The sequence below is a fragment of the Musca vetustissima genome, unplaced genomic scaffold, assembly GCF_032173495.1.
Source record: "Musca vetustissima isolate MV318-11 ecotype Yass unplaced genomic scaffold, APGP_CSIRO_Mvet_v1 utg1965, whole genome shotgun sequence".
Classification (NCBI taxonomy): domain Eukaryota; kingdom Metazoa; phylum Arthropoda; class Insecta; order Diptera; family Muscidae; genus Musca; species Musca vetustissima.
In genome coordinates this window covers 250,142-264,097 of record NW_026880781.1, presented here as the reverse complement: position 1 = coordinate 264,097, position 13,956 = coordinate 250,142, and the positions used below count along the sequence as shown (strand labels likewise).

At 35.0% G+C, this 13,956-nt stretch overlaps 1 protein-coding gene across 1 annotated transcript; it reads right to left on the bottom strand.

Moving 5' to 3' along the window:
• Positions 1–374: 374 nt before the first annotated feature.
• On the bottom strand, positions 375–12,879 carry LOC133326614 (ATP-binding cassette sub-family G member 5). The gene is made up of 11 exons (XM_061535245.1): positions 12,817–12,879; positions 7,919–8,027; positions 7,640–7,830; positions 7,415–7,559; positions 4,588–5,053; positions 4,401–4,518; positions 1,287–1,380; positions 1,083–1,221; positions 833–1,024; positions 575–761; positions 375–509 (listed from the first exon to the last, which is right to left on the bottom strand). The coding sequence occupies exons 1-11, from the start codon at positions 12,874–12,876 to the stop codon at positions 396–398; spliced, it is 1,815 nt and encodes a 604-aa protein (XP_061391229.1). The 5' UTR covers positions 12,877–12,879; the 3' UTR covers positions 375–395.
• Positions 12,880–13,956: the final 1,077 nt, after the last annotated feature.

Genomic DNA, 13,956 nt, shown 5'->3' with positions numbered 1-13,956 from the left:
GATTTTGGGCACGCTTTTTAACCGAATTTACTGTAATTTGGTTTTTGGGTATTAATGTTTTTATAAACACTCATACAAATCCCACAAATCGTTTACAATATAACATCCTAGCCCAATGCTCCAACCTAAGTGTCTGGTAATTCGTATTCTTAAAGTAAATCCTCATGGTTGCAATTTACCATGGATTAGACCCCATACATATATATTCCGATCGATTTTGAATGTCCAACTGGAATGCCCAGTTCATCTCGGCCTACAAAACAAATACATTAATAAGTACTTAATATTTTTATTTATTTTTTAAATAATCTTATATTTAATTTAACTTAAAATTAAATATTAAAAATACATTTATTTGAAGCAAAAGCATTTCAGAGCATTTCATTTTTATTTCATCAGTCTCGAAACTTTTGTCTAACACAACGTGGCATCGGGAACATATAGAGCAGCATATTGAAAGCGGCCAAGCCAATTGCAAAAGCGCATGAGGCAACAACATCGATAGTTTCCTTAAAAAAAAATATAAGAATAAATGAATATTTTGTTAATATCCTTTGGATATATTTGGACTTACATCTGGATCAGCTAAACCCAAACGTTCGTGCAGGAAATCTGCTGGTTTTGGGCATATAACTGAAGCAGTCGGAGTGCAATTCATGTTTCGTGTTTGGAATGTAATGCTGTGCAGCAGAGAGGAGGCATAACGTGTATGGGTGCCCTTGGTGTTGTCCTGTAACCAAGGTTGCAAGCCTTTGAAGGAACTGAAAGGGATAAAAAACAAAAAAAAATAATAATAAAACAAAAAAATCATATTTTTCCTTTTCAAACTTACCGCACAGTACCACTAGCCAAAGCAATGGAGATGACCAAAATATAGGTAACAGCAATGGCAGCATTGTATGGAACTTTAACAACCAACAAAAATGAAATACTCAATTGTTCAGCCAATACGAAACTGGACCATAACGCCACCATCAGATAAGCAAATGTGGTACCATTGGGTAATTTGGAATCCAATAATAATCTAGGAAACAATAGTTTTATAAAATATACCAGTAATATAAATATATATTCCAACTTACGGATATAACACCAAACTTGCCATTACAGATGAAATCAATGAAAACGGTATCGATACTGAATTGTAGGCTATCAACAAAGTGGCTCCTGAATATAGGCCTTCTGGAGTGTCGTGGGAAAAACGTTTACGCCAAATGGGAACTATGGAAAGAGAAATATATAATAATCAATGTGCTTACGGTTTCATGCCATATATGAATACTTACATAGCGTTATTGTGCTTAAAATACCACAACCATACGCCATGCCTAGGACGTTCAAAATTAAACCATTTTTACTGAAAAAGCCATGCGAATCATCCTGAAGGAAACAAATTGCATATTGTTAATTGTGAATATATATTTAAGAATTCAATAAGAGCTGTTGTATAGGAAAATATGAGTTTTAGTTGTTGTTGGATGGATTTTTTTAATTTTTTGCTATATTGGATACCCTATACCACTTTGGGTATTAAATATATATTTTAACGTAAAATATACGAGATATAATCTGTTGTGGGTCGAGCACCGTGTGACACAAGTCTGACTACATCGGTAATTATGGTGATTTTTGACACGTTTTTCAAACCTTGGTATTTTGGATTCACTTCGACTATCAGAACCGCCTACGAAAATTATAAATATTAGCCTATGTTTCGGAGTATTATTTGTAATTTTAGGGTAGTGGTATGGTAATATCGACGCCTCCGAACCATAGTATGCTAAGTCTGAAAAGTGAGTTTTTCAGTAGAAGTTTTCAAAGTATTGAAGTTTCTTTAATCGTAAGTGCCATGCTAAGTACATTTTTGCTTATAACTTTGGTTTGGATTGGCCGATGATTACCAAAATTTCAGTGAATTTAAATTAAGGACCGTAGTATATAAAAACGTGAAGAACTTTAAAACATGCTAAGTCGACTTAGCATACTATGGTTCGGAGGCGTCGATATATCTTCCTACTAAAAATTTTTCTATATTTAGCTATACCCCAAATATCCTTTTTTTTATTTTTTTTTTTTGTTGGGAGCTTAAGCACGAGTTTCAACCAATTTGAGAGCAATCAAATACTTTGGATTCTCATTAAGTTGAAATGTTCCTACCAAAAATTATCAACATTGGCTCATGTTTCCGTGCAGCCCCCATATAATAAGGGATATCAAATCTTCCTAGCAAAATGAACAATGTCAATTAACGGTTTGTTATCGCTCCCATAGCACGGTACCTTTACATATTAGGTATTTGAAGACTTAAGCTGAATTTTCTCACCGGAATTGCTTCATCATTGAACAAAATTCATTGGATTTGGTTCTGAATTTTTCAACTGAAAGGGCTGTAATTGTGCATTCTGGATTTTTAGAGTGTGGTGAATATCTGTGCATAAATATTCAATGTAGGTAAATTTTTATACCATTCACCACACTTTGGTTCAGGGTATAATGTCTTTGTGCATATGTTTGTAACATGCAAAAGGAAACGAGAATAAGCATAGAATCACTTTTTGAGTCGATTTATGCATGTCCGTCCGTCTATCCGTCTGTTGATGTTAAATTGTAAACAAAGCACAGGTCGCATTTATGATCCGAATTGAATGAAATAGGAACATCTCATTTATTTGTCCCAAGGACGAACCCTATTGAAATAGAGAAAAAACGGTTCAGATTTTGTTGTAGCTCCCATACCAATTTTTGACCAATTTAATGTAAATAGTAAGCAAAGTCCCTACATATTTTCGATTTTCACGAAATTTGGCATGGTGTACTGAATTAAGTCTATAGTGATGTGTGCTAAGTTTCGTGAAAATCACTTCAGATTTAGATATAGTTCCTATATATTTTCGTCCGATTTATTGTAAATGGTACACCAATGTCCCTATATATCTTTCGATTTCCACGATTTTGGTATAGCGTACTAAATTAAGTCTAGAATGATGTATGCTAATCTTTGTGAAAATCAGTTCAAATTTAGATATAGCTCCCATATATATTTCCCTCCGATTTTATGTAAATTGAGCACTAAAGACCCAAAGTTTGTACGATTAACACATAATTTTGTACTATGTACTGAAGTTAAAATAATTTAATCTTTGGGAAGTATCGTTGAAATCGATTCAGATTTAGATATAGCTCCCATTTATATATTTTCGTCCGATGTTAGGTAAATGGTGCACCGAGTGGCACGAAATTTTGCACAACTTATCGAATTGAGAGAATGATGCAGACACAGCATTTATATATATTATATTATAACGGGTGTCTGACTGAGATTAAATTTTGAAGAGTGCAGCCTACCGAATAGCGTGTGTCAATTTGCTCTAATTTGGTTCCAGAAAGGCATATATATCACATATTCAAGTTCGTTCAACTCTTTCGAAAAGACGTAGTCTGTTAGGAGATATGTGTAGAATATACCCAAAGTGTTGTGGGTATCATATAGTCGGCCCAGTCCGATTCAGACAAAATTAGCACAGCGTACTAAATTCAGTGCAGTTTAACGTCTGTGAAGTTTTGTTGAAATCGGTCCAGATTTAGATATAATGATATAATGATGCACCAAGTGATGTTTTGTTGAAATCGGTTCAAGTTTATATATAGCTCTTATATATATATATATATATATATATGAGAGCTATATGGTATGTGTATGGTATTTTAATTGGTTCAAATATCTATGTAGATCACAATTTTTTTTTTTGCCCGATTCCATTTCAATGGTCTTCCATAGATGCTATGTCTTTCTATATACAGGATATTGGTTTGGTTATTGATTTATTGGTGTGATCTTTTCTTATTGGTATTGGTTTTTTACTAAAAAAAAGTTGTAATGAGTCTGCATTTTGTCATAGCCGAAATGTCCGGCCCCACTTTATGCATTTCGAAGGATGAAGCTCCATTTTTCCACTTATCTTGGAAAGTGAAAACCAAAATTGCTGAAAATTAGTCTACGATTTGACATATAAAGGTCCACTCTTTGTCGGTGTTTTGAAGGTTTTAGAAACATTTTCCAACCAACGGATTTGATTGGCATTTTGGTTTCTTGAAAGATGAAAAACATTTGCAGAAGATGTTCGATGAACCTTCATGTTTTGACATAGCCAAGTTCCTAGCCCAGTTTTTCATACGAAGTATCTGTAATTTATAGATGGAGAGTGTCTATGTGACGCAACGACCGATTTTGGAGCTCTGCATTGAGGGAGCATCCACCACGATTGAAGTCATTGAAGCAGTTTTTCACAGTGTTATGTACTCACAAACTCTTTGGAGTATGTCTTTTCTAATGTCATACCGGTGTAGGATATATTATAGTCGGCGCAGTCTGATTTAGACATTTTTTTTTAAATACTTACCCCAACATTAGTGTAGAACAGCCACATTAAACTCATCGCCAATGGGAGAATAAATAAACGTAAGAACAGCGTTTTCATGCCCGAAGTGCCGCAAGAGAATGTTGAGGCCAATAATTTCCTACAAACAATTTTCAATAATTTATATTAATAACAACTCCACACACAATAAGAAATTCCTCATACTTACAAATACAACATTACCCAGACCTTCAATTCGCCGGGTTTACCATAGGCCAATGGTACCTTACCACTGCCCATATTATTAACCGGACCATCTGATAACGGCGTTTCACGTGAAAATCTCTCAACCAAAGCTTCAATTTGTTGACTTGATTCAACAAAACGATCACGGCTACGACGATCAACAGTCGATAAGCATAGATAGTACATTAGAGGATTTTCCAATTGGGGACAAGGAAAACCAATGCCATGAAAATATTCTAGCATGGCACGAGTGCCACCAGAATATACAACACCACCTAGGCATAGGAATAAAGCACGATCTAAAAATGGAAAAACATCCGAACGGGGTTTTTCCAAAGACAGCAAAATGCCACAGCCCGTCTTCTTGGCCGTATTCGATAATATGGAAATGAGCAAATAGGCGCTTAGTGGATCTAATCCCTGTGTGGGCTCGTCCAAAAGTAGCATGACTGAAATGAACAAATAAAATGAAACAAATAATAATAAAAGCTTTAAGATACTCAACAAAAAAAAATCGTGATTCATTGCAGCTATATTTCGTATTCCGATATCACACCCACACCTCAAAAGTTTTGTTATTGCAATTTTTGTTCTAAAAACCTGAAATGTTAAAATAGTCTGCTTGAGGTTATTCAAACATGGACCTACATTAAAAATTGTACGCCTGGAAACCTTTCAAAGTATCTAAACTGTGGCGAGTTTGAATGAGCTATGTTAAAAAAGATTCCCTGAGAAATCGAAATATCATATTAGAGAAAATAGAATTGTAATTAAAATTGGGACGGGATGGGATATACCAATATGGACTCAATTAAGAACTATCTGTGAGGATTTTGTTTATCTTTTGTACCACATAGAAAAATACTGCTAAGGCCTACAAAGTGTCTTAAAAGCGGTCTTGGGCCATCAAAATATTTAATATCGATAAAGGGGGATATACCAAAATATGGACCCAATTAAATGGATGATTTTATATTTTGTGCCACTTCGTTAGAAAAACACGTATAAGGCCTTTAAAATGTATTTAAACGGGCGTGGGCCATCAACGCATTTAATATCGATTAGGGTGTTTTTTTTTTAATTCTCTGAGAAACTGTATTGCCAAATTTCAGATACTTCGATTGAAAAATACGGTTAGGGGACTCAAAATATCTAAAAGTTGGTAGGGATCTTAAAACAAATCTTTCGATTGGGACCCTAAAATGCGGGTTTTGTTTAAGCCGTAGTTTTTTATTTTATGAGAAACCGAAATGTCAAATATTAGATACTTCGATCGGTTTAGAGCCCATAAAGGCAGGGTTTGGACCTTTAAAATAATTAATATCAATTAGGACCCTTACGTTTATGCCAATACATAGACAACTGGAAGTTGTTCTCTCAGAAAACGTAGTGCCAAATTGCAGTTACTTCTGTTGAAGAATACGGCTAGGGTCTTTAAAATGTCATAAAGAGGGTGCTGGACCTTCAAAATGTATAATATCGATCTTAAAGGAGGCCTTGGATCTAGAAAATGTGACTATGGCCTCAAAATATCATTATGGAGGGCTTTGACTTTTAAAATATTTAATGTCGATTAGGACCCGACTTCAGCGTTATGTCCCAACATTGCCACAGGAGGATTATTTATATACTGAAACCCCCATGTTGCTTAGTGCAGAAAAATATCTTAAAAGCGGGCTGGGATTTTTAAAATATTTAATATCGATCAGCATCCATATTTGAGGTTTTGTCAAAACATGAAGGTTTCCTATTCTCTGAGAAATCGATATGCCACATTGCAGGTACTTCGGTTGAAAATGTCACTGCGGCCTCTAAAATGCCAAAAAGCAGAGGTGTCGGTGTCTGCGAATTACAGAAATGTGTGCAATGCCGAAAATGAGGCGAGACCCCTTTTTGGAGGCTATGTCAAAACGTTGACCTGAATATAAACGTTTCTTCGATGATGCCTTTAACCTCTGGGAACCCGAAATACCAAATTACGGCACATCAGCTGGAGAATACGATTAATTAAAATCGCAAGTCATGGTAGAAGAATAATAGAAATTACATAAAAAATTCGGTCATGACATAGAAAATATCGGGTCTATTACAGCTAACTAGGTTGAAAAAATGCGGCTATGACCTTCAACACATCTAAGATGTGGCGGATCCATTATATACGGAGCTATGTCAAAATTTTGAACTTTGAAATGAAGATTATACCAAAACATGTAGAATATTTTCTGTCAGGTGACCTTTTACACCCGGGAACTCGAAATGCATAAAATTCGATTTGACAACCAATGAGCAGAGCAGTATAGTCGGACTGGGGCGACCATATGATACCCTACACATCTACCACCGAACTATATTGTTCAGCAGATCTGTATTCCTAGTCTGGGTAATATATCGCGATATTTGCATCTTCTTAATCGATTAGAGGTCAACAGCTCCGATTGCTTACCCCGGCATAGTTTCCAAATTATTTTCCCAACTTTAGTTTGGCCAGAGAAATAGCTGAAGTGAACCAGAAATAATATGGGACAATTACACCCTATTTTAAAATAACCTCCTTAAAAAAACTATTTAACTATGCAAGAATTCTGAATTATAATCAATTCGTAAAACCCCTATATACTAAATTTTCAACCACCGATCATCCTTTATAATAAATTGATCGAAACCATCTTCATTAACATTTCCCTCACAATTCTGGCAAATTTTCAAGTCTTGTAAAATTCTACATTACTACACCATAACTTTCTCTTCGAAAATTTCTTCTAACCTCAAAAAGACAACAAACAAACAACAAAATTGGTATTTTCACTTACCCGGATCTCTAACCAATTGGACACCAATCGATAAACGTCTCGCCTCGCTCATATTTAAATATTCAACACGTTTATGAGCCACCTGAGATAATGCCAAATCGGCCAACACTTGTCGTACTTTTGAACTCTTCAAATAGCCAGAAAGCTGATAATAATGAAAACACAACAACAACAGCAACAATTAAACAAAAAAATACTAAGAAATTTACGCATTGACCAACTTACAATGGTGGGTGTGTAGTGGAGGGTTTGAGCAACAGTTAAACCTGGTATAAATGTACACGACTGTGTAACATAACCGCAACGTTGTTGAAATAATGCCTTGGTCAATGGTGAACCATTTAACAAAACTTGACCTCTCGTTGAACCCTCGGCGCGGCGTGCAATGACATCGAGCAGAGCACGTTTACCGCTGCCTGCAGAAAAATAACAAAAATGTCAAATTGGTAGAAGATAAGAATGAATAAATATGAAATGGCAACATAAAAGAAAAAAACAATTTACCTTTAGAACCCAAAATGGCCATAACTTCGCCACTGTGAACGGTTAAATTAACACCTTTTAAGACTAAGGCAGAACTGCCGGCTCCATTGAAGCAACCACCACCATCAACCTAAAATAACAGAAAAGGGAGAAACAATTAAACACAAAAGCCGTGGTAAAAATTATAAAACCAAAAAAATGCACTTGTGCAGTAATAATAAGAGAAAAAATATTAATAAACTGCATTAAAAACATGAATATTAAGTATTTCATGGAATCGCAAACAGAAGACTTAAGACACAAACCTTAAGTAGCACAAAAACTTTTAAGAAAAGGGGTTTTTTATTTGCATTCATGAAATTATTATTTAGTTTATTTTATTTTAATAAAAAAATTTAAAATTCCAAGTTCATCAAGTGCACAATAAGCACACGTGGTCTAAAAATTCACAGACTTAGTATAACTTATATGGATATTATGTGGGACATGAATTGTGGTCAAGATACCGTTGTGGAAAATATATGAATATCTCTAATTATGAATTCAGTGATACAGAATTCATAATTATTGCCAACTTTATTTTGTTTATTTAGAAAAAAACAAGTGAAAAGTGCCAGTGTACCGACGACAGATATAAACCCTCAGCCTATGACATGTGTTTTATACTCTTATCCTGATTTGTGTATACTATTTTGGTATGCCTAAACCTTTGGAAATATAACCGTCAATATTAATTAAATTTATATTTAATAGTTACATTTATTAGTTATTTATAATAATTGTTTGAAATATCCCCAACAATTCGGGATATTAAACGGACATGATCCAAACCGAGTCCCATTTTTATATATTTAATGTATATACACATTAGCCTGAAATCAGGCTGTCTAAAAACATAGCTCTAACATTTGATATCCAATGAGAACCCAAAATATCAAATTAGAGCCAATTCGTAACCAAATACATATCCCCTATGTCCTCAAAAAGGTATTTTGATAATAAAAAGACATAAACCTTGAACAGTGCGGTAATCTTTATATAGGGACTATACCTTACTGTGACTCATATAGACAATTTTCATGCAGTCTGAAAAGTAATAAACGAATTCTTGTATGCCACTGATTGTATGCCCCCTAACCAAGATGAGGTCAGAATAGCAATTAATCGACTGAAGAATAATAAAGCACGAGGTGCCGATGGATTACTAGCCGAACTATTGAAGGTCGGTGGTGATTAGTACAATTTGGATATACAGGACAACTTTAACTGGCATATTTTCAACATTTAAAATCGGAAATTAAATCACTAGGTCTGAGTAAAGCAAGACCATCTCTCGCCAGACCAAGCTCGCACTCTACCAGATGCTGATACTACCCGTGCTAATCTTTGTATCCGAAGCATGGGTATTTGCACAAGCAAATGAGGCAGCCTTTGGTGTGTTTGAGAGGAAAATTCTCCGATCTGCGTCGACGGGGAATATTATCGTCGAATGAACCAAGAGATGTATCATGTAACATCTATTTTGGAACATCGACATAGAAGGAGGGATCGATTCAGAGACTACGTTGGCTAGGCCATGTTGTGAGAATGGTTGAGGAGAAACCAGCTCAAAGGGCATATAAAAGCGAGCCAAGTGATGGTTCAGGCAGACGGGGAAGGCCACGAATGCGTTGGATAGATCAAGTAGAAGACAACATCTCCGAAATTGGTCTTTCAAATTGGATGAATGACCAACCAACTATAATTTTGGGATAGATCCCAAATAAATTCGATTTTTTTTAAGTCGAAAACATATTTGTCGAACATGTTTAATATATGAAGGTCCATACTTTGAAATAATTCCACCATTCTTTGTCATAGCGCCATATAAGGAACTCGAACAACTTGAATTCCCATCTTGAATTTTGAATTCCCATCTCAGTTTGGAGTATGTAAACAATTTGGTGCCGCATAATTTATTGGTTATACCCTCCACCATATTCTCTAAGTCAGCGCAACATTCTATATCGATATATCACGCTAACCTATAGACTATACTGAATTAGGTCTATAATGATGTGTGTTAAGTTTCCTGAAAATGTGGACACCATTTTCTTATACCCTTCACCACACTATATATCTTTGTGCATATGTTTGTAACAGGTAAAAATGGTGTACCAAAGTCCTTTTGAGAATATGCTATATATCTTTTTATGCATTTGCCCGAAATTTGACATAGCGAAATGGATTAGGTTTAGAATGATATGTGTTAAGTTTCCTGAAAATCGGTTCAGATTTAGATATAGCTCCTATATATATCTTCGTCCGATGTAAGGTAAATGGTGTACCAAAGTCCCTATATATCTTTCGATTTACACGAATTTTGACACAGCGCAACGAATAGGGTCTAGAATGATGTGTGTTAAGTTTCCTGAAAATCGGTTCAGATTTAGATATAGCCCCATATATATCTTCGTCCGGTTTAAGGTAAATGGTGTACCAAAGTCCATATATATCTTTTGATTTGCCCGAATGATGTGTGTTAAGTTTCCTGAAAATCGGTTCAGATTTAGTTATAGCTCCCATATATATTTTCGCCCGATTTATGTAAATGGTGTACCAAAGTCCTTATATATCTTTCGATTTGCACGAAATTTGGCATATCGTACTTAATTAAGTCTAGAGTAGTGCACGTTAAGTTTCGTGAAAATTTGTTTGGATTTACATATAGCTCCTATATAAATTTTCGTCCGATTTAATGTAAATGGTGTACCAAAGTCCCTATACATATTTCGATTTGCACAAAATTTGGCATAGTGTACTGAAATGAGTCTGGTGTGATGTGTGTAAAGTTTCCTGAAAATCGGTTCAGATTTATATATAACTCCTATATATTTTTTCTTCCGATTTTATGTAAATTGTGCACTAAAGGCCCAAAATTTATCCCATTGCCACACAATTTTGTACAAGAATCTGTAGTTAATATAAGTTAATCTATGTCATTCTTCTTGAAATCGGTTCAGATTTTGATATAGCTTCTACAAAGCTTCGTCCGATTTTACACAAAATTGACAGAAATTTTGCACAACGTACTAAAGTTTTGAAATGTGAAAAGTTTTGATATCGGTTCAGATTTGGATAAAGCTTCTATATCTGAAAAAATGAAAAATTTAGTATAGGTTGCAGAATTCGACGTCTTGTGGGCGTAACAATGGTAAAAAATAAAAACAAATTGTTTTCATAACATAGTAGTTTTGTTGGGTAAATATATTCCAGGGCGAACATTATATATATTTCTCTATAAAAATGTTATAGCATTATCTTTCAAAAAAACTCTAAACTGCGAATAAAAATAACTTGGCGGATAATGTAGACCAGTATGTGTGGGTAATGAGGATCAGAAAGTTAAACGTAGGTTGTGGATTGGTTGTGACAAATTTCAATTTATTGCACTCTTGGGTAACAATGAATGCAAAAATATGTGTGTTTATGTTTTGGAATAGCCCCCATTTAAGGATACCGCCCCATTTGCGGTATTTTGAAGGTCCTTGCATCATTATCCATCCGAAGCACCTGTAATTTCGCATATTGAGTTTTCAGATACCTCCTCGCATATTAAATGCGCCCATGTTTCGAACTCGTCCTCATGAAAAGGTCCCACTTTTTTATAGTGGTCCACATTACCCGACATTGAATATTTTTATTTTAAAATTATCAGAAATGAATAAAAATTAAAAATCACCGATTGTAATTACAGCTAAACGTATACACATAACTTCTTTATATTCGTGAAAAACAAAGTGTTCGACTATTTTGCCAAAACGTTTGACTATTGTGCTTAAAAAAATGCTACAATTTAAATAATGAATTAAATAATGAAAGCATTTTTAATTTGCTGAAAATATGGTTTATATTTAAATATAAAGACTTAAGACACAAACAGATATTAAAACCAGTGAGCGGAGCAGTATAGTCGGACGGGGCCGACCATACGATACCCTACACAAATACCACGGAACTCAAATTTTCTGCGGATATTTATTCCGAGTCTGGGCAATATTTCGTGATATTTGCATCCTCTTGCCCGATTAGAGGTAAACAGCACCTCTTCCTCACACTGACAAATTTTCCGAATATTACGAGTATTCAGTACAGCTATTGTACAGATTCCTTTCGCCGTGGGTTGTGTTATAATGTTCGGCTTTCATTTGTGGTCTATAGATCGACTCGAAAATAACACAAAAAATTAAGTTTTCGGTCCAATTCATCCCAAAATTATTATCTGATCATCACCGAAAATTATAGGCGTTGTCCTTGACCATAACTGGAACCTCATGGAACATTTCAAATCGATCAGCGCAATTGTTCCGCTCTCTAGAGTGATAATGGGTTACTAAATAATATACGAATACGGAGATTACTGTAAATATTTAGGTGTAACTTCAACTCCCGAGCACATACAACAATATAATTTGTATTAATTTAAAGATCCCCTTGGATATAATATCAACTTCTCGGGTCTATGTCCTTCAGGGGTAAAATATTAACCGATCATTCCCAAAAACAATAGGGGTCTTCATTGGCCACAACCCATCCTACATGCAAAATTTCGTGAAGATTGGTCCATAACTGTGGCCTGTATCGTGTTTACAAATTATAATGGACAGACGGACGGACGGACACACATGTCTAGATCGACTCAGCTAGTCGAGATATGACGATCGGTATACTTAAAGGTGGATCTAGGACCAATATTTCGCGGCGTTACAAACTCTTGGGGCTGCACAAAGCTATAATACCCTGACAACATAGTTGTGTAGGGTATAAAAACACAAAAGACTTAAGACACGAACATTCACATGATTTGTAAACATAATATGGATTATTTTAAAATAATTCAATTTCATATATTTTCTCTTAATAACTAATTATAAACTGACCTCGGTGGTGTGAAAAATATTATGAGCCTCCAAAACATAATCACTGCCAATCATTTTCATATCAAAATGTTCTGGGTTCACTGTCAATATAACGTGCCGCGACTGCCTGCTTCGGTTACGTTGAAAATGATGATGCGGTTGTTTTGTTTTTGTTCTTTATTTTTTTATTTATTATTATTTTCTTCTTCTTTCTCTTGGCGTTTTTGTTTTGACCGTTTCTTTGTTAAAATTTGCTTTTTTTCTCACAGACACCAATAAACAAATTGTTTGTTGGTTTGTTTTATTCTATTCCATTTCACACGGTATTCATACAGGTGTAACAAATACACATTAGTTGAGTTCCGCTCTACACTCTCTGTCACTCTTTCTCTCTTGGGTGTTTTAGTTTTCTATAAATATTCTCCACGCTCGATTTTTATTTTGAGTCTGTTGAGAGTTTAATTGTTAAACCACCACCACAGCCTAACTAGCGTGGAGTCCGTCTTTCACCAAAATCAAAATATCCAACACGTCCAAACACTATAAACGCTCAGCACAAACTGAATAGGAAACTCGGTTTCATGAATGATGTTGGCCAAAACTCGCTCTACTCAATGGAATGCGGTATTAGCCATGATGGTTTATTTCCAATTGGCAAGAGCGGGAAACGGTGAGAAAATGTAGGAGAGAGAGAGAGAAATAAAGACATTGCCATACTGGAATTTATTTTTGTTATAAAAAATGTAATTTAAATTATTAAAAATAAAAACAAAATATAAAAAAATAAACCAGTGAGCGGAGCAGTATAGTCGGACGGGGCCGACCATACGATACCCTACACAACTACTGCGGAACTCAAATTTTCTGCGGATGTTTATTCCGTCCAGATTCCCTTCACCGTGGGTTGTGTTGTGATGTTCGGGTTTCATTTGTGGTCTATATATCGACTCGAAAATAACATAAAAAATTAAGTTTTCGGTCCACATCATTCCAAAATTACTATCTGATCATCACCGTAAATTATAGGCGTTGTCCTTGACCATAATTGGAAGCTTATGGAACATTTCAAAGCGATCATCGCTATAGTTCTGCTCTCTAGAGTGATAATGGGTTACTAAATAATATACGAATACGGAGATACCTGTAAATATTTAGGTGTAA

Bases quoted from the DNA above. Each gene is read 5' to 3' on its own strand.
- LOC133326614 (XM_061535245.1), bottom strand. From the start codon at position 12,876: ATGAAAATGATTGGCAGTGATTATGTTTTGGAGGCTCATAATATTTTT. The intron at 7,831-7,918 runs GTAAATTGTTTT...ATTTTTCTGCAG, and splicing joins GGCCATTTTGGGTTCTAAAG to GCAGCGGTAAACGTGCTCTG. The intron at 1,222-1,286 runs GTAAGTATTCAT...CTCTTTCCATAG, and splicing joins TTTAAGCACAATAACGCTAT to TTCCCATTTGGCGTAAACGT.